The sequence below is a fragment of the Alosa pseudoharengus genome, unplaced genomic scaffold (assembly GCF_046254945.1).
Source record: "Alosa pseudoharengus isolate Yale_2024_CS ecotype anadromous, Long Island Sound unplaced genomic scaffold, YU_APseudo_1.1 YU_APseudo_1.1_scf_2, whole genome shotgun sequence".
Taxonomy (NCBI): Eukaryota; Metazoa; Chordata; class Actinopteri; order Clupeiformes; family Clupeidae; genus Alosa; species Alosa pseudoharengus.
In genome coordinates this window covers 48,588,113-48,613,917 of record NW_027468663.1, presented here as the reverse complement: position 1 = coordinate 48,613,917, position 25,805 = coordinate 48,588,113, and the positions used below count along the sequence as shown (strand labels likewise).

The 25,805-nt window shown below is 44.6% G+C and overlaps 1 protein-coding gene across 1 annotated transcript in view; it reads right to left on the bottom strand.

Moving 5' to 3' along the window:
- Positions 1–25,395, bottom strand: part of LOC143133559 (low-density lipoprotein receptor-related protein 8-like) — a 45,727-nt gene extending 20,332 nt beyond the window's left edge. The window contains exons 1-4 of the mRNA XM_076293314.1: positions 25,329–25,395; positions 24,656–24,775; positions 12,292–12,414; positions 5,253–5,372 (exon numbers count right to left, since the gene is read on the bottom strand). Coding sequence (XP_076149429.1) covers positions 5,253–5,372; positions 12,292–12,414; positions 24,656–24,775; positions 25,329–25,395 — 430 coding nt within the window. The remainder of the gene's footprint in view (positions 1–5,252; positions 5,373–12,291; positions 12,415–24,655; positions 24,776–25,328) is intronic.
- Positions 25,396–25,805: the final 410 nt, after the last annotated feature.

Here is a 25,805-nt window from a genome sequence, read left to right as displayed (position 1 = left end):
ACTGAGGTAGACACGCAATCATTAAATAGCTATACTGTTATTTTTTGGACAATCATACATGTAAGAAACTACTTTGCCAGGCTCAAAATACTATTACCTAGAAGCGACATGGGAAAAAATCCAAATTCAAAATTTGTCTGCAACTTCAAAATCGGTGCTACTAGTGCAGTCTGGACACACTTTAAGCCTTTAAAGGTGCCATGTGTAAGAATCGAGGTAAAAATATCCAAAAAATGAGCTACACGCATCAAAAGAATGAGAAGAAATTAGGGCGATGATTAATTTAAAAAATGACAAGGTATAGTGCTGCAGAGATATCAACCTGAATTAGCATGCTAAATTACTAGCCACAGCCCGACAGGTGTCATAATACCAGTTTCGGCCATGGGAGGCGGTATGCGGGCAACATAACCACCAGCCAAACTGCAATACACGTGTCTCGGTTGTTACTCTAGGTTAGACCAACTCACTTTCTGGAGGTATACTGCCCCCATCTTTTATGGAATGTGGAGTATGAATTGATTTTTTGGCGGACATTACACATGGCACCTTTAAAGAAAGAAAGAAAGAACGTTTTGATATTTTGTTGCCATCATGATAATTTCTGCACCCTCTTTAATACTGCTATTTCATAGCACAAGTGGAAGTTCTTTCAGCACAAGAACCACCCGCTGTGCTCAGTGGCCCGCTCCAAGAACACGGGAGATGAGACAGCCGAGAGCTTAGCGGCCATGCTAGCTGAGTCCTCTCATCCAGTCTCTGTGCACTGTAGTCCCACTCCTACAGCGGCCCTGACTTCCATCAAAACATCCCCAGGAGGACACTAGTGCAGACAGACTCAGACAGATCAATTCGACAGGACTTTAAGATTTTTCCCCACTTCAGGTAACTTCTTATGCTGTACTGCTGATGCACCTGGATGCTGCTAGCTGTGAAGAAAGAGCTACCAGAGGCTCCAAATGGCTAATTATCTATAATGGCCTGTGTGCGTCACATCTACAGCTTGTCATCAGATGGTCAATAAAAAATGCTTTCCATTCTCCTCGGCTGATTCTCCAGCACCTGTGTATGAAAAGCGTGAACCCTGGCCTTCCATTATGGCCCATGCTGATGGCATATTATTATTCCTGTAGGCGAGAGTCGCTAATGACAAAGTCTGTCCATTTTCTGAGAGAAGTAACAACCTTGCCATAGCATGGAATGAAGAGCAAGGCCAGAAATGGGAGAGCATGGCCCTGTGGATGTTTCCCACAATTTTAGATAAGGTTCCAGAATGTTCTACTCCAACGAAGTTAAGCGTTTAATAACGTTTCCTTTATCTCCACATCAGCAGTATAAGGTACAGTATGTCTTCCCAGCCTCCACAAGTGTTCATGAGAAAATAAGAAACTCGAGCTTGATGCAATCACGCTGCAAAAGCAGTGAAAAGCTGAGGCAGATTCTCAATATGATGGGCCTGAGGCAATAGATTAGCCTAGATTAGTTTTAGATTATACTGCGTGGGAAGAGGATATTACAATCAGAATCCCTGCTCCGAATCATCCATTTTTTTTCCACAGTACTTTTATTATTAATTGGACCCTAGTGGTACTCATATACATTTGGGCAGCTGAAGGGATGCAAGTGTGCCAAAAACAAGAAACATATCACGGCACAAATAACAAAAAAGGCATTCTGTTTTTAGAAATCAATATTTAACATTCTCCTTTTTCCACTGCTATGAGTCATCCTTTCAAATACATTTTCCCCATCACAACAAGCACATCATTTAAATGATTTACTACTCATGCTGCACATTACGCACTGGGAACAACCATTAGCAAAACAATTAGCAAACTGAAACAAGCCTGACCACTTCTACTTCTCTCTACTTTTTTGTTTGTTTGTTTGTTTGTTTGTTTCCTACACACTACACTTACTAAATGGATTATGTGATTATGTGTAATGCTTCTGCCTGTAGGTCTCCGCTCTCTAGTGGACTGAGCTGCCTGCGTGCGTGTGAGAGCAGTGGGATGTTCTGGAGTAGAAGCGAGGAGCGGAGCGGAGCGGAACGCATCCCGTCTGACCCATTTCCCTGGTAACCGGGCTGCTGTGATGCGTGGGGCAGTGATGAGTGGGGATGGGCTGCTGGCTCTTGGCAGCCCAGAGGGGAAGGCTGTGACTGGACACTCCACTCCTATTAGCTTCTCATGGTAGCCAAGACCGCCGCTCGGGACCCACAAGATGACCCCTCGACAGGAATGGGTGAAGGTTCCCAAAGTGTCTGCTTCTGTGTGTGTGTGTGTGTGTGTATTTGTATTTGTGTGTGTGTGTGTGTGTGTGTCAGGATGAATCTGCTCGTGTTTACTGTCATTGTGAGTAATATGCCCTCTGCTCTATCTTGAGTGTGTGGATTTGTTGCTTGACGGTGCACTTAGTGGCTGATTAAACATAAAAGAAAGCGTTCTCTCTACTTCATTTGCCAATGTCTAGGAAGCTCTCCAACTAATTAAAATAATCAGTGCTGACATGTAAGTTCTATCAGTAGAGGCATCTCAACAGCTGACCTTTTCGTTGTAAGACTACAGACTGGGACTAATATTTCAATGGCTGTTGATTTAACTGTCTGAATTAAACCCTTCAACCAAACAAGAGGTGGGGCAGAAACAAAGGAGAATGATTGCCAACATTTTGTGTCTCTAATTCTTTTGGATTTGCATAATGTGAATAGAGCCCTCATTCCTAACTGTACTGTGTGTGTGTGTGTGTGTGTGTGTGTGTGTGTGTGTGTGTGTGTGTGAGTATGAATGAGGGAGAGAGACAACACGGACGGCATGTTCTTCACACACTCACATACACACATGACCCGGCCCTTCTGAGCTCTCTCAGCAGCGGCGTGTGGAGGCAAGCGGCAGAAGAAGAGTGCTGGTTTGCTTAACACTTCTTCGGGGAGCTCCCATCCTCATGTTAATCAGGTGCTCTGGCGAGGCCCATGCATTATTCAGCATGCAGACGACTCAATTAACCCGACTTTACTGAACTGCGGGCTTCCAGCTTTAAGCTGCTGATTAGCAAGCCAGTGAGAGCATAGAGCCAAAGTGACGCGAAACTTCGCTGAGGTGAGAGAAGGTGGCATCCTGGAGCTACTTAATCCTCAGCTGCGTTTTACCCAGGAACTCCCCACAGAGTTCAGCCACGAGAGCCCTCAAACAAACAGAGCCCGAGGATGGAGAAGAAGTCACACAATCAATGGAAATATAACGCCTGATGAAGTAAATCCTCACACTGAGGATTCTTTTTTTAATTCAGTAAGCGATGTATGACTTATGACAAACAAATTATTAACCTTTGTAATGACACGCCTTCAGTCCTGTTCACTGGCTCACCCCTACATAGGCTAAGTGCAGAAATACATAAGGCTTGCTTACTAGTAGTATTCTGGGCAGTAGGGGCTTATCTAGCCATGTCGCATCCATCAGCATACCTCAGAGCACTTAGTAATATTTATGACCTCTAGAAGCTGAAGTGAGAGAGAGAAATGTTTATTGAAGCTTACCTATCGATAGTTGTGTTGCACTGCTGAAGTTTAGGATGGGGTCACGTTCACACCAATGCACCATGACTTCCTCATCCAGCCATCTGCTATATATTTTTCTGGATCAAATCGGAATTATGATTTCATGTCACCTATGAGCACAGAGGAGCTCCTGAGCAGGATATGGGGTTCTGTTCTGTGCTGAGACACAGGAGGTTGGGCCTGGTACAGGAGTCTGCCCCCCCGCCCCCCCCCCCCTGCTGTGTATCAGCTCCTCCAGATTAAAGTTATGAGGCCTTGGCCTGGAGATAATTAGAGTTGTATAACACCACACCAGACAGGCACCAGCAAGCAGGAAATCAATTACTATTTGGAACCCAGGTGAAATACCGCTACTGGCCCAGCCAGTTCTCACTGTCTCCTCGCTCAATATGTACCCCGGGAAGCTGGAAGGTATTAGTATTCAGGCCTGGCAGATGGGGGCCTGGGTGGGCTGTCTGAACACTGCCCGTCTGGAAACAAGCGCCCAGGACTCCAGGAGCCTACAGGCGTGGGTGCTGGGACATAGAGAGCCACATAAAGGTGATGGATTAACCAGGAAGAGGAAGCTCAGCAGAGACATCTCAGCTACATGCTGACAACAAACATACCAGGAACAAGGATCTAACTCCAACAAAGAGTGGATGTTGGTGTATGCTGGCAGAGATTTAGCTAAAATGTAAGTATCTGTGTGTGTGTGTGTGTGTGTGTGTGTGTGTGTGTGTGTGTGTCGGTGTGTGTGTCTGTGTTTATTTAAGGTGTTTGTGTGTTTTTGGTTTACGATTTGGGAACAGTTTATGCTGAAGCTGTTGAGAGGAATCTTTGGAGCCTTCAAAGTCAACACATCTCACCCCCTATAGGCCTGTCGCCTCAATCAATTTCCCTGGTGTTTGAGGGGAGAGGAGAGAGAGAGAGAGAGAGAGAGAGAGAGAGAGAGAGGGAGGGAGAGAGAGAGAGAGAGAGAGAAAGAGAGAAGAAAGACGGGGGGTGAAAGAGTGAGAGGGAGGAAGAGCAGCCGATTTTCCACGGCTTCTCGTAAGTAGGGCAGCAACAGACACAGCGGGGGTCCGAGGGGCTCTCTGATTGGGTGGAGGGGCACCCTTGTGTTTGAGTGACAGGATGTGAGCCCCCTGTACCCTGAAGAGACGCCTCTAAGTAACTAACGTTCCTATTGTTCCTACATTACCATCATCATATGAAACACTCTAAAAACATCTACTCACAAATTATTTTAAGTGGTGTATAGATAAAGCATTTCCATCAGTCATAGAAAATCCGCCTCTGAGAATTGAGCTCTACTCTTGCATTTTTCCATTAGTATTCTGAGCCTATAAATGGAATGATGTCTTTCAAATCAGTATTCCATGAACGCTTATCAAAGCGATTCAATCAAAGTGATTCAGTGGGTTCTCTGTTCAGTTTACATTTTGCTATAATATTTTCACATCTTTATCTTATGTTTATGATTTGTGTTAATATTGTACATTAATATTATCTATTTCTGTTGTCAAAATATATAATGTGAGGCATCTGTTATGGCTCTGCTAGATGGTGTGTGGGTAGTTTGTTTGATGTGTGTGTGAGTGTGTGTGTGTGTGTTGTGCGTTTAGTGTGTCGATGTGTGCAGTGTATGTGTGTGTGTGTGTGTGTGTGTGTGTGTGTGTGTGTGTGTAGTGTGTAGATGTGTGTGTAAACTCACCTGCTGCACAGTCCTCCTCATCAGCCCCATTCTCACAGTCCTTCTCACCGTCGCATCGCCACGACAATGACACACACTTCCCGCCACAGTCAAATTTCTCTGGGGGACATGTCTGTCGGACTGTGAGGTAAAATAGAGAGAGAGAGAGAGAGACAGAGAGAGAGAAGGAGGGAAACAAAGCAGGGGAGGGGGGACGGAGGCAAGGAAGAAGCAGAAGGGAGAGAGAGTAAAAGATCATCATCTCTGTGTGAAAATAAGCCTGCATATCTGCTGTGGCCGTGGAAAGATAAGACATGTACAATTAACACAAAATTCAGACAGCTTTAGCTGCTGTCAATATTTTGCATCAAATCTATTTTGATGTATCAGTTGTGCACAGACTCGTCACCTCGTCTGTTCCCCTGCATACCTGAGGAGAAAAGGGTCAGGCAAATGACTAGACCATTAATATGGTAATGAACAAAGTCTCAGCATTCCACTCATTTAGTGGTCCATTTTTACCCGCCCAGCTTGTGCACAGCATGAGTAATGTGGCGATACAGTTCATTAAATCCCACAGGGTCCTTCTGAGGGTGAAAATATGGGACCTGAAACGGCCTATTACCCATCGACTAAACGGCTCTTACCCTGCCACATCTACCCGGCTCCTGATCCACTGTAAAAAATTGGCAAACGGGATGCCAGTGCGACTTAGGCTGTGTGCAGAATCAGAGATGAGGGCATAAATAAAACATGGCTGACTACTGCAGGCTTGATGGCTGCTTGTGAATCAAATGGTCCGACGGGGCTTGGCAGTCATGTGTTGTCTTCTTTCCGCCCACTAAAGGAGATTTAGAGCGTCACAACCTTGCTTTTCCTACAGCGCCTCATTGCCTTCGTCTTGCTTGCTTTTCCCAACCGAATGGTCACCCGCCTACCTGCCAAATCTGAAGCCACAGACTTTTGACTGCTAGTGTTAATCCAAAGACAAAAAAGGACACATATTAAACTCAAAAGGGACCTCTTATTTATTTGTCCTGTTCACCAGATAAGATTGCCAACCATATAATTTGACTATTGATAAAAATAGAGCTCCCTGATGCCTCACACTCAATAGTACCTCCAATCTCTAAAAACAGCAACGTAATAAATCACTCCAGGTTTGTCAGGTGAATAAAAACACTGCAGTTTCCTCAAATAGATTTCCCATATATCCACATCACGACACACAATGCCCATTTAAAAAGAGGTGGACGCTCAGGACATCATGTGGCCCCTACATCAGTTACTGCCCCATTAGCAGATGATGGCTGCTGTCTGGCCAGCTGACAGGTATTGTGCAGCCTCGGAGGAACAGATACATCACAGCAAGGCCACTGGGGCGCCGAATACTGATGAGTGTCTAATGGAGAGGATGACGGAGAAGTGACAGGCTGGCAGAGAGATAGGACTTTACACACACACACACACACACACAAATTAAGAATGAAGGGAACAGTAGACGGAGAGAGAAGACAGAAAAGGCAGAAGGGGTACACAGTCTTGAGATGGAAAGAAGTCTGGTGAGTGCAGAAAGAAGAAGAGTGAGACAGGAAAAGAAAAACGGCGGGAAACACACAGAAATGAAAGTGACCTTTGAAGAGCTGCTCCCCCAAAGGCCTTATCAATGTCACCTGCACAGCACGGCAACGAGTAAAAATAGAACGGGTTTTGTGGGGAACCCAGGGGAGAGCGCGGGCCTCCTCTCACCGAGGCCGGCCTGATGAGCTCCATTAATTTACCTCTGTTCAAACGGAGGTCAACCGCTGCCCACAGCCAGGGAGGGACACACACTCTCATCACACACTCTCAGGCAGATCAAGCACTGCCGCAGCTTAGCGGAGATCCACTTCAAAAGCATCTGCATTCATTAAAAAAAAAAAACATATGAACTGATGTCTATGACCATTCAGAAGTACTAGTAAATAATGCATCAGATAGAGAAGTCTTAGTAAATAATGTACGTCGGCTATGGATTCATAGCTTACAAACACCTGAATGCTTACATTATCGCTAAGCACAAACACACCATCAAGCGTATCATCCTGAGGACTACATATTCGGCACCGGGTACTACAAAGGTAGTTTCGACACAAGAACTCTCAATGGGTTCGAAGCTCCACATCTTCAAAGGCCCCCTGCAGACATTGAGAACCAATTAAAGAGACTGTTCACCAATCACTCCCTGATGTGGAGAATCTGCCTGGTGTGTAGAGGCAAGGATGGATAAATATAGTGGATCCACCATAGTGAACACAATTACTGTCATAAAAACACAACACGAAATGCTAGTGTTCAAGACTAAATGAAAAATTTGCGGGTCAACATCTTGTCTCCTCTTCGAAAACAAACGTCTCATTTATTGATTATGAGGGACATCCAGTGTTAGGCCAAATGTGAGGTCTATAAAAAAATGAACATCATGGCTTCTAGCTTAAAAGAATCTTATGGTGCACTTAAAAATGGATTGGGGGTTTGTTAACGTCACCTCACGAGTCGCTATTCATTTTTAAGCAGTCGGGGGCACAAACCACTCCAGCAAGCGGTTGTAGCAGAGACTCTCAGCGTGTGTGTGAGATGAAGGCTACTCCAGCATGAAATTGTGCAAGCATGCATACATGCTGCTGCTGCCCCCTGAACTGTGTGTGTGTGTGCATTGTGTGTGTGTGAGAGTGTGTGTGTGTGTGTGTGTGTGTGTGTGTGTGTGTGTGTGTGCATGTGTGTGCACGCGCATGTGTATGGGTTTACATGAGTTTGGCTGGTATGAGAGCTTCAATTTAGCTGTGAGCCTACATTTCAAACTGAGTGACCCTACTTGTATGAGTGTGCATGTGTTTGCACGTGTATGTGTGGGAGTGTGCATCCATGTGCATTTCTGCATGCAGTCCATGCACTGTCTATAAAAACTGTGCGTGTGTGTGTGTGTGTATGTGTGTGTGTGCGCGCGTGTGTCTTTCCCAGCCCTATAGTATGTGGGGCATGTTATACGGGGGGTGAGCACTCATTAGCTACATGGGCTCAGAGATGTGGGCCATGCATATGCATGTGCTGAGACCTAAACGCCGATTCTCCAGCCCCGGGAGAAGCCATCCAGCACACATGGCTAATCTACACTCCCAGGCGCCAGATATTGGCAGACAAAGAGCAGAGGAATCTCATGACCTTTACACCGTATCCTGAGGTCCTGATACTGAGCTGAGGTGAGCTGCAGCCATAAATCCAGCAAGTCATGCCGAGATGACTTGTAACTTCCACTCAGCACCGACGTTAACCTTTTATGCCCTCTGAACAATTCAGTCACATACAGTCCCGCAATCCATTCCATCCCATTCAGGATTTCAGTCTGGTATTGTGGCATTGGGATGTGATTATGGGGCGTGTTTCAAACAAAACAAAAACGAAAAATGGCTCTGCACACATTTGGACAGACCTAACCAATCAGAGTAACAAAATATGTGAATCCTGTAGGAAGATCTGCCAAAACACCCTTCTTCTCGATAAATGCCTTAATCGCTGTTTTCTGTTCACTTTTAAAGTTATTGCGCTGTCGCACACAGACTGTCACATGCAAACTGTTCCATTCTATCCTGACTAGCCACTCAATTCTATTCAGAATGTTTGGTACTGCAGCATTGGGTTGTGATTATGGGGCGTGTTTCAATCGAAACAGGAAAGACAAATACCTCTGCACACAATTTGATAGACCTAACCAATCAGAGCAATGTTAATCTTATAGGAGAACAGCCAAAATATTATTCTTGACAAATGCCTTAATTGCCATTTTCTGTTTTTTTTTTTAGTTATTGCACTTGTCAATACCAATACACGATAGCAAAATCTAAATGTAGACAAAATCAAATTGACCTGGATGACTAGGCACTGTTGCTCATCTGTCCATTGTCCTTTAAAGCCTGTTTAGGCGATTTAGAGGCTTCTCAATGGAAGTCCAGACCGAATTTCCTGACCTCAAAATCGGAGTTAAATTCGGGCTGGCTTCCAGGTTAATTCCATTCATAAACAGAATGAAATACAATCAAGACCATTATGGGTAAACGCATGTATGTACTGTATATTTTCTAAATCTGTTTTGAGGACTTGTTGGCTTTGCTTCTCTGAAACGTTTCACCACATGCAATACTACAGAAGTCATACAAAACTGAAACTCTTAGTGGACAGAAAGGATCCACAATGTTTTATCATTCCACAGACCTCCTGTAATTTGAACAATGTGGACCGGGGACTGGGCTACAATGTAGACTGTGCTATTGCTTTGAACTTCAGCAGCAGGGTGCATGATATGTGGAAAACACCGTCTACAACAAGCGACAGCAACAACCTATCTGCACAAAGGCAATGAGCACTTTACAATGAATGCGCTCAGTATGTATGCACACGTCCCAGGAGAGCCGTGTTAGCGTTTCAAGCAGTCGCCTCTGGGGAGTCTGTAATTGTGCTTCTGACAAAGGAGCGGCAAGAGAAAAAAAAGACAAAGTTAATTTCACAAATGCATTTGGCATGTCTTTGCTCTAGAGAGTTTGCTACAATAAACTCTGTCACCAGAATTACATTCTTTTTCATTCGAACAAAATCATTTGAGCTTTTGTTTTTTCATGCCTCTCCTGGCGTTTCCTGAAGGAAATCACTTTGGCAAAGGAGTCGTATACATGTAGCAGCCATGACCTTTTGGCTTTGTACATGATTGAAATGACTCACCAGAGAAAGAGAGAGAGAGAGAGAAAGAGAGAGAGACAGAGGGAGAGAGAGAGAGATAGAGCGAGCGTAGACTAATTCACCAGGTCCATGACCAAAATTCACCCCCCTTAGTTTCCTATCAATTTCCTTTGGTTGCAGTGCAGCCATCATCTCTCAGCTGGTGGGAGAGGAGAGGAGAGAGAGAGGAGAGGAGAGAAGGCTGTGCAGAGTCTGTTAGAAGGGGAAATTGCTGTAATTGTAGACACCTCATTGGGAAAATCACCATGTGGAGGACACGCTGGGCTGACAGCAGCCCGCTCTCATGCATCCCAACAGGGGCTTCACTTGGCACGGGCCTCCCCCATCACTTCTCCAAACTCCCCCACGTGACCAAGCCACCACAACCGCCAGATAACACACAGACAAGCCACCACAGCCAAGTGTGCCAAACCACATTGAAGATCATTACACATACATTAACATCTTAACATTAGCATCGTAAAGGTGGACAGGGAGCTTTGGATTTAACATGTTTAAATCCTCAGACAAGAAAAAACTGTTTGTCTGTTTACTGTTAAGTCCATTCAAATGAGTGTGTTTCATCCAGCAGTAATGTACATCTGGGGTCAGATATGGGGGCTGAAATGCTGGTCTAATTTTCAGGAGGATCAAGAAGAAGCAATAGCATGTAGATTCTGACCATAAAGATAGCTCTAAAAGATAGCTTCGCTGAAGCATACATTAAGCTACCAAATGAATGAGCCGTTCAATAGCAAATAGCCTTCTGTTGTCAGCAATACCACACACTTGTGCAATGTTAACCATCAGATAGATAGATAGATAGATATAGATAGATAGATAGATACTACAGACATCACACACAACATGCACTTACAGCAGAAAAAGTAATAATAATAGTAAAATAATAGTAAAACTCCACTGTACAATAGAGACAGTAGAACATAAACTGATACTAAAATACTCACATACTAGAAGCAGTTGTGTATTTGAACAGTAGTAGTAGAAAAAAGGTTGTTTCACCTGGGACTTGTTACATAGCATTCTTTCTTTAACCAACCCGTAGTCAAACAAGAAATAAAATACATTTCGCCAGAAGTAAAATTGCAATTGCCATCACCGCACTGGGATTTCACACTATAGGGGGAAACCACCGTCTTATCTTGGTGCCATAATCTGGTACATGTACACAAAGTGTACCTCTGACAAACAGAATTTCCTTATGTCTACATATTCCAAATATCACAAAACTCCACACAGGGAAAAACATTCAGTCTCAGCTGAAAGCAGTGCTTATATAAAAATCACAGTTAAGGTTATACATTAACACATCTCTGCTGTTTTTGGCTGTAACCTCAGTGTCTCCTGCATCTTAAATGAGCTCCCCTATACCAATGCGCATCACATCTGAGTTAGTCTGGAGTCTGACACGCATTGAACTTTCTGAAGGTGACATCAAAACCATGCCTCTATGGGCCTACTGAAATATTCATGAGTCTAGACCTCAAGCAGCTATATTATGTGTGACACATCACGAGGACGAAGAGAACTTTTTCCCATTTATTAATAAAAAACCCTGCCAAACGAAAGAGCCCTTACAAAGTTATGTTGTTCAACTCATTCAGGTTATGAGTTTGTCAGTACATACGCACATTGCTTGTTCCCACTATGTCTAGGGGGTCAAAACATTCATTAAAAGTGAATGATCTGCCTGTCTGTACATTATGGTGTGTCTGCAAAACACCATGCATCATTTATACGGCCATGGCATCTCTGTCTACAAAGACTTCCTTTCAGCCCATTTCACATCTATATACATACTCACACTGTACTTTCCACATACAGTATGTGGTGTGCTAAGTATAGATCAGCCAGAACAAAACATACAAAACAGTTCAAAAATCTGACAATTGTGTGAGTGTGGCCTGCACGTGTCAGGGCACAGAGGCATGCATGCATCAGTAGCCACGTCTACAGTACATGGACAGGTTTTTTTGCCATTCCGATTAAACTATTCCGATTAAAAAAATTGTGCCGTCTGTTTACACAGGCTACGTTCTATTCAGATCAGGTGCTCTCAAGCGCTTTAGAAACTTTGATCGGAATAGCCGCTGTTGCCTGCTTTTCCTTGAGAAGATACAGCAGGCAATCCGATTGACCATATACAGTACATGGCTGTTCAATCGGAATAGGAACGGACTACACCACCTCTTTCATTCCGATTAAAATTCTAAGGAATTTTTATTCCGTGGCCAGTGTGGTCGCTGCTCGAGGGTTGCAGGGACAGGGCTGCGGTGAGGAAGTGACTTACTGCATATGGAGTCGGCCTCGTCTGACCCATCTGGACACTCGGGCTCTCCATCACAGCGCCAGCGACCAGACACGCAGTGGCCGTTCTGACAGGCGAAGTCTGTGGGCGCACATGTTTTCCTCGCTGCAGAGGAGACAGATGAAAGTGGGAAAAAGGGACAGAGAGAGGGAGAGAGACAGAGAGAGAGGGAGAGAGACAGACAGAGAGAGAGACAGAGAGAGAGAGAGAGAGGGAGAGAGAGACAGAGAGAGACAGAGAGAGAGAGAGAGGGAGAGAGAGACAGGGTGGGGGAGGCGGGAGGTGGGAGATTTCAGACAAGATGAGAACATTCTTATTACAGCTCTTGAATGAATGAGACAATGGGCAAAATATATCCAAGACCTAAACTGTCAGAGGCCACGGCCGTGTAGTCATAGCAACGGACAGAAGAATACAGAAATCGCACGCTACATTTGATTAATTTACAGTCAGTCTTAGTATAGATAGGCGCGCAAGAGGGCACATACATATGTGTGTGTATGTGTGTGTGTGTGTGTGTGTGTGTGTGTGTGTGTGTGTGTGTGTCCAGTATACTTCCCCTTCAGCAAAGCTGAAAGCCCCAAAATGATATGAATATGAAATGATGAGAAAAAGGCAAAAGAAACACCTGTACCAAACTGCATGTCTGTCTGACTGAGCGTGGTGCTCTGTCACTGCCAACACACCACCTCAGCTGTCCCTCCGAACCCTGCCGGGGAGAACCCCGCTCTGGCAAGCCCAGCAGACCCACTCTCTTTTGCTGTCAGCAGTATTAGGATACATGGCTCCTCTTTCCCTGCCCCCCGACTTCAGACCGCAGTCGGAGTGTGAGGCCAACCAGGAGAGACACTTGAAATGCGCTACCTCGCCGTGCTAATGGGCATCACGCCTCAGCTCCACACAGCTCCGCGCTAGCTCTCTCTCTCTCTCTCTCTCTCTCTCTCTCTCTCTCTCTGCTGCAAGCGTGTGATGGCCCCGCTGCTTCACCTCTTATTGTCCAGAGAACAGGCCATCACATCAGCATCTCATTTCTCTTCCTCCGCTGATGCAGCGTGCGCTTGTTTAGCGATCCCGCTGTCTTCTCCTCTCATCTTAATTACACTAGACTCCATGGTCGCTGTGCTTTTTACACCCCCTCTTTGAAGATTGCCTGTGGGGGCCCTGTTATGTATCGTTAAGGAGACGGTAATGTCTTCTTGCTCTGGTTTGTACTTGGGGAAAAAGCTAAAGTTTCAAGCACTCAATACTGTGTCAGCGCAAAATGAAGGACCCAGTTCGTTCAAAAGTAAGGGTAAAAATGGCTAGCCTGTGGCATGCTGTCCATAAACCAACATCACTGGCCTCTGACTCGATGGATTAAATGGAGGGCAATGATGCCTGTCCATTGTGTGTATGTGTGTGTGTGTGTGTATGTGAGTGTGAGAGAGATACAGATAGAGAGAGAGAGAGAGAGAGAGAGAGAGAGAGAGAGAGACAAAATCGCACAAAAAAAGCGGTGTTAGAAGTCGTGGCCTGGCTCAGGGCGTCTCTCCCTCTGTGACCCTGTACAGGATCTGAGCGCTCTCTGGCGATAATTAACTCTGCCCAATTGGGCCATCTGTTTTAGAGCACGCAGCCGCACTTTAATTAGAGCCGTGTTAGAGCGGAGAGGTCCCAGCGAGTCAGAGACGGGAGGCAGCAGAGGGTGATTGTGCAGTTTTGGTCCTATTATGCCAGTGCAACTGTAATGCAAATGTTTCTCTTGTATTTCATAGAGTGCCTGCACCGCGCGTTCAGCTGAATACGGAAAGGAGAGGGAGCGTGTTATTGGGAGAACAAATGGAAAGAAGGACAACAAAAGGAAAGCATCAAGAAGAAACACTGAGAGGGAAGTGAAGGGTAGAGAGGGAGAGGCCACATATGTATGTGTGTGTGTGTGTGTGTGTGTCTGTGTGTGCGCATGCATGCATGTCTCTGTGTGTGTGTGTGTGTGTGTGTGTGTGTGCTATTATTAACATTAATAGAAGAAATATACACAAGCACTCATTCTCTGATAAGAACCACTAATCACAAGTCCAAACCACTCCAGATCAAGCAGGAGGAGTCCAACCATAAGATCACATTTAATCTTTGTAAGGATGTAGAATTATCTTAACATCACCTTCATCTTGGTAATAGGGTACACTGAATCAAGCAACAACAGGGACGCAAACAGGTGACAGGTAAAGAACATGAAACCGCTCACAACTAGAGGGGTTCAAAGCCACTGTGGCTTCACCATGTAAGTGTCAAGTACAAAGTCTTATGTCCATGCAACTAATACATGATGTAAAATGTACACTACCTGGACACTGCACACATTCACTGCATTCATACTATTCATACTATTAAACTCATACCATTCAGCAGCAACATACACTATATAGTCCCCCTTTAGCAGCTAAGGCCAAGGAGCCACTAAAGAGAAGATTAACATTTTCTTCCCAATTCCATCATTGAAATTAAATAGCCTGCATTTGGGAAATGAAATCACATTAGCGCGCAGCTCGCTCTGAAGATCCCGGGCTTCAGCTAGCAAAGAGTTTACAGCAATCACTGCTCCCGCTACTGAGAAATCCCCAGCAAGACCCACATGATACAGCAGCTTCCTTCAGCGTAGTGAGCGAACGTCTCTAAATCCCTCTTTCATTAACAAAAGGATGAATGGCCCCTCTACAGACGCAGGATTGGCTTGTGGTAACCGTATACTGATCAACATGGCAACCGTATGCAGCCCGGGATATATGTCAGTGGAGCAGTGTTAGTGGAGCCGCACACTCCCTCAGACAGGCCTCCTGTATCGTATACTATAACTCAGAGTGAACAGATCACCATTTAATAAACAGATACAAGAGGCAATCTGGCCTGCTTGTGCTAGTGCCAGTTCACATTATACATTCATTAAGACCTCTTCATGCCCATCCTCCCTTACTTGTTTGATCTTCCTGTTCCACGCACTCCATACCCCAGTATGAAATGCAATGTTCATGTATCAAACACGCCTCTTACAAAATGCTCACTGAGATCAGAGATCAGCTAAAACGTTGCTGAGATGTAATCCTGAATTCCATTCACGCAAGAGTGGGATATCAACTCCTGGAGAGGAAATAAAATGCTCATTTAATTATTTGCTTTTGTAGCCCACACATCAGGGCCAAAAGAGAAGGAAATCAATAGGAGGTGGGATCTTAGAGTCACTGCTGATGGTCTTGGATACAGCTGAACATGTCTCCTGCAGCAGCAGAGGGGAGTATTCACATGAGGACGTTTTCATGGCCTGCAGTATGACGCTGGCTAATAATGAACGTAATCCAATAATGTGATTTGAGGGAATTCCTTATATTTTCTGGGAGGAGCAGTCTATACTGTAGTAACATTATATGCTTAAGAGAGGGGGAGGGAGGAATGGAGAAAGATGCAAAGCAGAAAAACCTGACTCGAGGGGGAAAAACACTCAGTAGCTATTCTGCAAATACGTTCAAGCATGAAAAGTAAATACAGTATGTGTACATTCCACTATTGCGTGGGTCTTTCAGCAATGTTTGACAACTGGTGTTAATTGTTGCTACATACATTTGTTATGATCTCAACACTCAGATCAACATTCTCTCAAATGTAAATATTTTTATCTGAGAGTCTGGTTGCCCTGGCATATCAAAAATGAATCTTACTTGTAGCATAGCTACTCAATTGATGTTAGCCTGAGAAAAAAGGACATGTTGTGAAGAGAACAATTTCACTATTTCAGGCTGGTAGTGACAAGCATCCTCCCTAAAACAATGAACCTGCAAATGTAGGCCACTTTTGAGTTTTGATGAAATTGCAGCTCTTACAAAAAATGTCAGTTGGGAAACACACACGCATCTAAAATAAACAACATACAAAAACAGTGTGTGTGAGCCTGTATAGGTGTGTGTATGCTTTCCATCTTTATCTGTAAGACAGATGATATGTAACGGACATGTGCAGCTCATGCTCACACTCACACACACACATACATTTTAAGCATTTAGGGGCAGATTGCTACATGCTCTTTGATGTGAGCTGAGGTGATTAGTGGAGCGTACGGGCGCCATACTGCTCCTCGCTCGAGCCGGGCAGGACTAATTATTACCCAACACTTGGGAGCATACTTCATCATAGCTCTGGATTTCTGAAGTCTGACCTGGCAACGCAAAACCTCATCACACATACTAATGCTATTACAGTGGCCAAGTAGACAAGACGCTGGCTGTGGGCCAACAACATAGAAATACAGATGTTAAATATGCCGTACAGGTGTTGGCCAGAGATTCCAGATGTTGCCCACAGAAATGGAGGCTAATTGGGTACTTCTGTGTGCATCTGCACTTTTTTGGGGGGGTAGCCCATGTCTGCTTTCCAAGGCCGGAAACAGTGAGTTCCTCTAAAGCACACTTTGCCACCTTTCACTATAAATGGTCTTTCTGTGAAATACTGCTTTGGGCTTTTAACAGTTTAATATGTGTGAAAATGCACTTCTCGAGCCTAAGGGAGTTGCCAGCTGTCAAAGGTAACAAGACTACCCGAGATCTAAGGAACATCCATTAGCCGTCGGGCTAACCGGCAAGCACTTTCTGCCGCCGGCAAATGTGCTAATGCCGCTTAGCTATAAATAAACGAGGTGCTATGACCAGAAGCTCCTTGCTGCAATACAGACTTTTGAAAAGGAGGAGACCTAGACTGACACCTTCCTTCCACTTCCACTTGCCCCATGACCCAATCCAGGACAGGTCTGTATTTGACATGGCAAGCAAAACACATCTACTGAATGTGCAATGGACCATATCCACATTAAATGGCCCTACTGTAATCAACATCACCATGGTAACACCACTGGTGATCTGAAACAAAAAAAGGAAACTAACTTTCTGTGACCTTGTTGTGCTCCTTTTGTCCCCCACACGCTCCTCCCGTCTTTAATGCTGCCATTGTTGGGCTGACGTCAAGGAGCAGGCAGCAGAGTGAGAAGAGACCGCAGTTACGCTGCTCACAGCGACACCCCCTGTGTCGGAGATGGGAAACTTCAACACCACCGGCAGCTGAGGTGGGCGCCAGCCAGCCAGGCCTGGGCCAATCCCCATGCAGCTGAAGCCCCTCTCCCTCCTTGAGGCAGGACTCGGGCACAGCTTTGATCATCCAGCACATGCCCAACAGGGGTCGGACAGCACGCAGCGTGTGTGTGTGTGTGTGTGAAACGGGGGGTTCAGTGGGTGGGTGGGAGGGAGGAAGTCCATCTGGCAGCACCCGCAGTCTTGCGCCCGCTTCACTGGTGGCTCGTCCTCCCTCTCTCTTTCTCCCTCCCTCTCTCTTTCTCCCTCCCTCTCTCTTTCTCTCTCTTTCTCCCTCCCTCTCTCTTTCTCCCTCCCTCTCTCTTTCTCCCTCCCTCTCTCTTTCTCTCTCTTTCTCCCTCCCTCTCTCTTTCTCTCTCTTTCTCCCTCCCTCTCTCTTTTATGATGCAGAGGAGGCCAGGCCACAGAGTCGGTGCCAGTTCTCCTCGAGCTATTCGGTGATTCACCAAACCAGCAGTGTTTGGAGCGTGGGGGACAAGGGGATTTGTCAGGAGGATGGAGGATTAATGTGTCATCCCGGCACAGACCGTGAGTGCATAAAAAAGGAGTGTTTTGATACAAACACTCACAAACAAAAGAAATAGGCAAAAGAAGGACAGAACTGGGGCTGAAAACTCTTTGCGTGTATGTGTGTCTTCTGTGTGTGAAGATTGCGTGCGCGAATGAAGGTGCATTTTTTGTGATGGTGGTCCTGTTCTAGCAGGGCTTTTGTGCACCTTTATTCTCTGCACAATGCGACACCAAGTGTAATGAAAACTTGCACTTGTATCCTCCAGGACTCCCACTCGCTGCACGCAACACAGGTGCCCCCCTCTGCTCTAAGCTCCACTATCATTCAGAGACCCACGCTGATGCTGCACAAGGAGGCCAGCAGCGTCATCCCCCCGGGGACAGGGAGAGAGGAGAGGAGAGGAGGGGGTGAGAGGAAGGGGGGAGGAAAGGAGAGCAGAGGAGAGGAGAGGAGAGGAGAGGAGAGGAGAGGAGGGGGCGAGAGGAAGGGGAGAGGAAAGGAGAGCAGAGGAGAGGAGAGGAGGGGGTGAGAGGAAGGGGGGAGGAAAGGAGAGCAGAGGAGAGGAGAGGAGAGGAGGGGACAGAGGAAAGTGGGGAGGAAAGGAGAGCAGAGGAGAGGAGAGGAGAGGAGAGGAGGGGGTGAGAGGAAGGGGGGAGGAAAGGAGAGAAGAGGGGATGAGAGGAGAGGAAGGGGAGAGAGGGGGAAGGAAAATAAAGACATGTGGGCTGATCAGGAACAAACAACAGTGTTTCCTTCCAGCCTTTTGAAATGTACAATGCTCTGCAGGAGAAACAGGAAGTACTGTATGTCTTAAAGGTAAAAGATAATGATGCATGATGTTACTATTACTACCACCATCATCATCATGACAACACGCAAATGTCAAAATGTCAAAGCTTTTCAACAACCAATAACATGGTGATGGTCACTCCTGAGTCATGTGTTAAAAGGGACAACTGCTATGCAATGAAACTGTTTCACTTATGACAATATGGCCTTGTTTCTGATTGGACCAGAAAGAGAAAAAATAACTGACCTTATTCAACAGTAGTTGTAATTGCTTGCAAATGAGAGACATAAAAGCCAGATAAATAACATGTATGCTCAAACATTGGTTTAAGTCTATAACATCAATACAGTACAGTATAGTCATGATGCACCATGCACCTGCACCTTGTCATATAGGACAACTGGCATACACTCTCATATATAACCTATACATAATCTGTTTCGCTATTCTATTTTAGACCTGCCTACAAATCAAATTTGGGTCCAAACACTCATTTGCAATCATAACAGTGAAATAAAATAAGCAGCTTTCTTAAAGGCATTTGAAATCAATAGTCAAAACAGTGACATTTCTGGGAGCCTGCTGGATTACTGCGGGAGCATCCAAACGCCATGCACTCTGATTACACCATCACCCACACACAGTGAAGGATGGAACCCATCTCAAACCCAGCGGTTGCCTGAGAGGCTTGTGCTAGCGGTGGACAGGACGGGACGGGAGGACACTAGTGCCCGCCGTCTGACCGTCTATGACTACAGGCAGACGGCTGACCTCCGTGTGCTGCAGTCAGGCTTTATGAGGCACCGCATGCTACTAAGCTTGGACTCGCTGCGTTTCGTTAATCTCCCCACAGCGTCACTCTCGCTAATCGCAGATAATGGCGGGATTCAAACCGCGGAGGGCCTAATAACGACATTAGGCAGCAGGCTCAGGAGAGGAAGGCCGGCCGAGAGGAAGAGTACTGACAGCTAAACACACTCACTCCACTAAAGGGACTGAGAACACGCAGATTTACACACAGTAAGCTCGCGATCCTCCAAGATGTTGGTCAAACACACGTGGTCAAACCACTGGATTAAGACTCAAGAAATTAGAGTCCAAATCTATCCAGGCACATATGGATCCATGACTTATGAGGTGCATGTACAGTACATGAACATTTTAATTGTGCTGAGGACTTTGAATAACTGTAATTACTCTAAGTTTATTTATGAATGAGGACATTGAATGAAACCCAATATCTGAAATGCAACTAGGAACTATTAAAATGATGGAATTCTATAAATAAATGATGCCTCTAAAGATGTGTGTACTGAATGCTATGCAAGGGCTCAGCTGCTGAAGCAACCCAGTTATCCGAACTGCATAATGAGTGGGTAGGACGTAATACTGGGATGACTCGGCTCGCTCATGAATTCTTTATCATGATCAGGGATTGACTCTGCACCATGTGCGCTCAAAGTGCAAGATCAAAACGACTTCATCTTTTCTCAGAGATGGAGAAGAGCAGCTATTCTTCAATTTTTCAACTGGTCCCCAAACACACACAAACCAACTAAAAACTTTGACGGATGTTTAAATTTCTTCTTCCCTAAAGAGAAATTTGAGATTTGAGCAGCAGGATTGCTCTTCTATTCCATCAGTTCTTTTCAGCTCCATCATCTTGTGGATCTGGTGCTGTTATTCTTTCCAAAACACACCTTATCTCTTTGCAGCATATGTGCTCGCACTGCACAACTACACACACACGCACACACACACACACACACACACACACACACACACACTAAGAGAGAGATAGTAGTGGGGGCATGGCCTCTCTAACTGCTTTTCTGGCCAGCTGTCATCACACAACAGTGGCAAGTGACTGCAGCAGGGGCTCTCTGAGGGGCCTGGGCGTCCCAGCGACAGACAGCCCACATGGGACAGGACAGGGCCCCAGCCCAGCCCAGCCCTGCCTCCCCATAGACTGGAAGGCCTCTGGGCCCAGGATCATGTCCTTCCTCAGAGACCTCACACTCTCCAGAGACCAGAGAGAGTCCAGAGTGTCAACAACGCTGCCCTCCCCTGGGCTAGAGTGAGCACGCACCCTTCATATTAATTACGGGATGAGTTACTGAGTGGTGTGTGTGAGCACTACATGGCACATTACCTTGTCTGTGCACTCTCTGTTCACAAGCCCCCCGATGATAATACTAGGCTAGGTGGCTTCACGCTGTGAGTCCCACACTAGCACTGCTTAAATTGGGATGAGATTGTGACAGACAAAGCGAGGCCTTACTGCAGCCCCAACATTTCATCAACTGCATTTTTTCCTATAGTTTAATCCAGCTGTATCAGACAAAAGTTATCAAAGGGGTTATAATCCAATGTGAATTTTAATCCAGAGATGGTAACTGGGTAAAATGTATGTGTCTACTATTTGTTCAAAAGTTAATTCGATTTTTTTTTTAATAACACAAATAGGACTTCCCCTTTTCATCAATTTACTATATCCATTTAGTGCTGAGGGGTGTCCAAATATTTTCAACCCAGTAAAAAAAGGCCTTCCTCCTACCTGTGAGGCAACGTTACACAGAGCAGAACTAGGCGTTCCGTTGTTCAAATCTGTCCCCCAAGACAAGCTATGCAACACTGGTTGTAGATCACCCTGTACCAAAACTGACCAGGTACCATATAACATGCAGCTGAGAGAAGGATGCATGCTTACTGAAGAACAGTTGCACAGTATGAGGCTATGAACACACACCCATGGACACATAAATAGTGCAGATGCAAGCAGCACCAAACACATTTTAACATACACACCCATGTACACACACACACACACACACACACACACACACACACACACATTGAAAAACAATCACTGTGGTTTGCCTTCTAAGCTGGAGATGGAAGACATCTCCTCCCTATGTGGCCCTGCTTATGCACCCTAACAAAATAATCTGACATTGTTTTGATTACTGAATACATAAACAGGATTCACAGCAGCCTTGAGCACACACATTAAAACACACACATACTCTCCCACACACACATAAATATATGTGGGCACACGCATGCAGGCACACACGCACGTACACACGCACACCCATGCAGAGCATCAAAACCTCGTTCACAATCAAAAACATCCCAGTGACAGATACTGTTCTTGAATTATCATATCTCCCACTTGTATGGCAAAGCAACTCCTAACTAACAGAGAGGAAGTCAGCACTAAGTGGAGACCCATTATCCTAAAAGAGTTGCAGAACTCACCACAACAAATATAATATGAGAGTAAATGTTTGATCATTTCTAAGATGGAAAGATTGTCATCTTGTCTTTGTATCTCCTTTCTTCTACAACACTTATCTATTTGGCATTGCTGTACTTATGAAAATATGTGGAAATTCTTACATGTTGAAGAGCTACCTGCTAATTTTTTTTTTTTATTGAAAACATCATTGATACTACATTTCAGTTCAGATGGTGAATAACCACCTCTCCATCACACAAATGTTTGTGAGCTGTCACCTCTCTCAACCCTGGCCAGTCTATGACAATCCCCTACCACCAACATGTCACCACCATTCTGTTTATCTGAATCAACTCTCCAACCATAACAATGAATAACTGCACCAGAGAAGACAGTTTCAGAAATATGACTGGAATCACAATCAACACCTCCTTAAACATCTCCCTCATGAGGGCTCATTTCATTTAGCCACACCACTTTTACATGACTCTAAAGACACTGTTAATTCCAATTTGTAGTGGTGTGATCAGAATGAAAATCCCCTAACAATATAAAATTATATTACAGCAATGCAGAGAAAATTCCTATTAGTCATATATATTTCCATCTATTACCTGTAGACTGAAATTATGAAATTTAACATGTAATCTTACGTGACCATCATCTTGCAATGAAAATGTGTGCACACACAAAACTAAACCTGGCTGTATGTGAAGCCCTTCCACACATAATGATTCTATGCTGTAGCATGTACATCCCATTAATTAGAAAACATGACTCTGACCTCTGTCCTTTGCACAATTAATCAAGACATTTCTTACTCTGCAGACCACTTCTGTGGGGTTGACCACTGAGCCAATGACTTCATGCAATGCATTCCTCACAGAGAGGTTCGTGAAAAATTTTTTTTGTAATAACATGAGGAAGGCTTATTCACAATCCATTTCTGACATTGCAGCATACAATTCAATGTAGCGGAGGGGGGAGGGGTGGTGTGAACCAGGGCTGATGGGGTTTGGGGGGTGGGGAAAGGGGAAGACAGGATTGTGTGGGGGCGACAAATCCAGCCGAGAAATACACAAGGGATGTAAGGGTCATCTGTTTGTGTGCCGACAGTTGGTTGAGCCTGCTGTCCAGTCAAAAAGCACAATGATTAAATGTTCACTGTTCTTTTTCACATTAATGTAATGTAAAAATATACCTTTGACTTTGTGAGTTATCAGTTGTGTCACATAGTTATACAGTGAGAGCCTTCTCTGAAACCCCAGCATACAGAATAATGAACAAATAAATCCTGATTAATAAACTCTTTGACATGGACTAGCTCATTGGTTAAATGGACATGGACTATCTCATTAGTTAAAACAGTAATGGACTCTGTAGGCTATTACATCCACCATCCACCAACACATATTGCCCAAAACTTTCACCAGAGAATTTTACTGGAATAATTACCTACTCATTTGGTAGAAAATCCACACTCAATACAGAATAAGCTGGGTGTTTTTTCCAAGGGAAACAGGTGTGATATGCCATCAGCAGCTTGTGGGAGCAAAATTGAAACGAACAACAAAGGACGACTGCGACAAGCCTATGAGGCCGCACGACACATAAATTATGTAACGGAACAAATGCTCCAAATGACCTGCTTTCTATCCATGGCCTGAGGAGCATATTCAACTGGTCTCAGTGTCGGGTGCTCGAACTGCACTAGCACAGCCAAGGCCTCTGCGGGCATTACAACATGTCAGTTTGTGTCTTCTTGGGTATGAGTACTGAATGTGTGTGTGTGTGTGTGTGGTTACAGAGGAAAAGTAAAAGTGAAATTGTGAGAAAGAGAAAAAGACAGAGAATAGGACACCTAGAGACATCTAAGAGAGAGAGAGAGAGAGAGAGAGAGAGAGAGAGAGAGGACATGCACATACACTGGGAATACGCTATGCATTCTTCTTGTGCTACAATTAACCATGAGACAAAAGAGTGAAGCGTGGTGATGGACTGCATCCCTGGATGAATTCCATTCCTTTTGTTTTTCTTTGTTTTTGCTCCAAATAAATGTAGGCCATGTGCAAAGAGAGACAGTGGGGGGTGGTGGAGGGGGGAATCCTGTCAGGCTGCTGCACCTGTATCTGTCCTCACATTTATTAACACACCATCAAATATCCTTCCAATTTTGCGACTATCTTCTCTAAATGATCACAAACTTGGACGTGATGGGAATGTTTGTCTTTTTCCGAGTTCAACGGTAAATTGAGCAACACTGGCTTCTGAGCCAGGTGAGCGATGGCGCTCCACACCACTCTCCTGTTCCATTATTAAAACTGACTGTTTATCTCACTGTCTCAAAGGAAGCATAATAACTGAACCAAGAAAACATAATAACTGAACCAGATGTTCAAAATATCCTCTCTGTCTACAAACACCTTATATTTCTGCTACTGCCTCTTTTTTGGGGGTTCACAACACTTGTTGTGTTAAACAAACACCACCAAAGTGCGCTATAAGATTGTCCTTTGAACATATGAACAAACAGCCTATATGTTTTTTTTTAAGTAGGCTATGAAATGTGAGATTTTGCCACACAATAAGAGAGAAAGGCATATGCCACACAATACCAGAGACGTGTTGTTTGTCTCAATATCTCAGGCTAGTAAAGTATCTTACCAGTGTATAATCAATTGCATTGTATTACTTACGACAGTTCTCCTCGTCACTGTTATCCGAGCAGTCATCATCATCGTCGCATCTCCATATAGTTGGTATACACCTCTTATTATTGCACTGAAACTGTCCGTCTTCGCACTCCTCCTCGGTTCCTAGGTTTGATACATAAAAATGAGTGCCTGGCCTTCAGGAAAATAAAGCTAACAGCATATAACTGAACGAATTCATGGCTCAACAACACACTATTTGACCAATACAACAGAAACAAAATAATCGATTAATAATTCTATTTGGTCCTAAAATGTTCATGTCTGATCAAATTAAGCTATTAGTTGGGCACACTTGGTGAGCTAGAATCAATTGTATCAATTGGCTGGACGTTCTTATGACAATAACTCAACTGTCTTCATGCATTATGCCATTTTAATCACGAATGGCCATATCGCTCTTGGGCTATTCAACAATTTTCTATAAGACCTCAATACTTGTTGGGGATAAATTAAATCATTCATTTGTAGGTTATATTTAATTTCCCGCAAAATGTATTTTCACACAAACAGAAATATAAGCAAACTGATTCTGCACACAAACAACGCTGGCATCAATAGTAGTAATTAAAGGCTAGGCTATGAGGTACACGACAAATACATTAGCAGACTGCGTTTCTAATTCCTCTTTTTTTGGAATTCTGAAAACAGGATCTACCTTTTGTTGAGTGAAGCTCCATGATTAACAAATGGAAAAATAATAGTTTTCCGATTTCAGTCCACATCTCTACTACAGACTACGGCGTTCATTCACAGACAAAGCAGGTCCGGATGCTTCCTTCTACAATGATGCGACGGTGGTACTTCACTGAATCAGATTCACTAGCAATTTGAACCATTGGCGACATCGTTTGGAGGGCGGGGTTTAGGCAGCGTAACGTAAGGCATGGGACTGATCTTGCTGATGACTGTAGGCAGTGAGTTCTGTTTTAGCTCAGCTTTGCAATTTGTGAACAAAATCGCTCCTCAGACATTTAGGCTACCGATGCAAATTCAAAAATGCAAAATTGTAGCCTACCATCCGTGAAGCTTGCCAAGATGCTGAGTGTAAAGAATGCATCTTCTGGAACTTGACCGTCTAGCTTTTTGACAAGATTCCATTCGACATGTTAATTTTGGGGCATACATACTACAG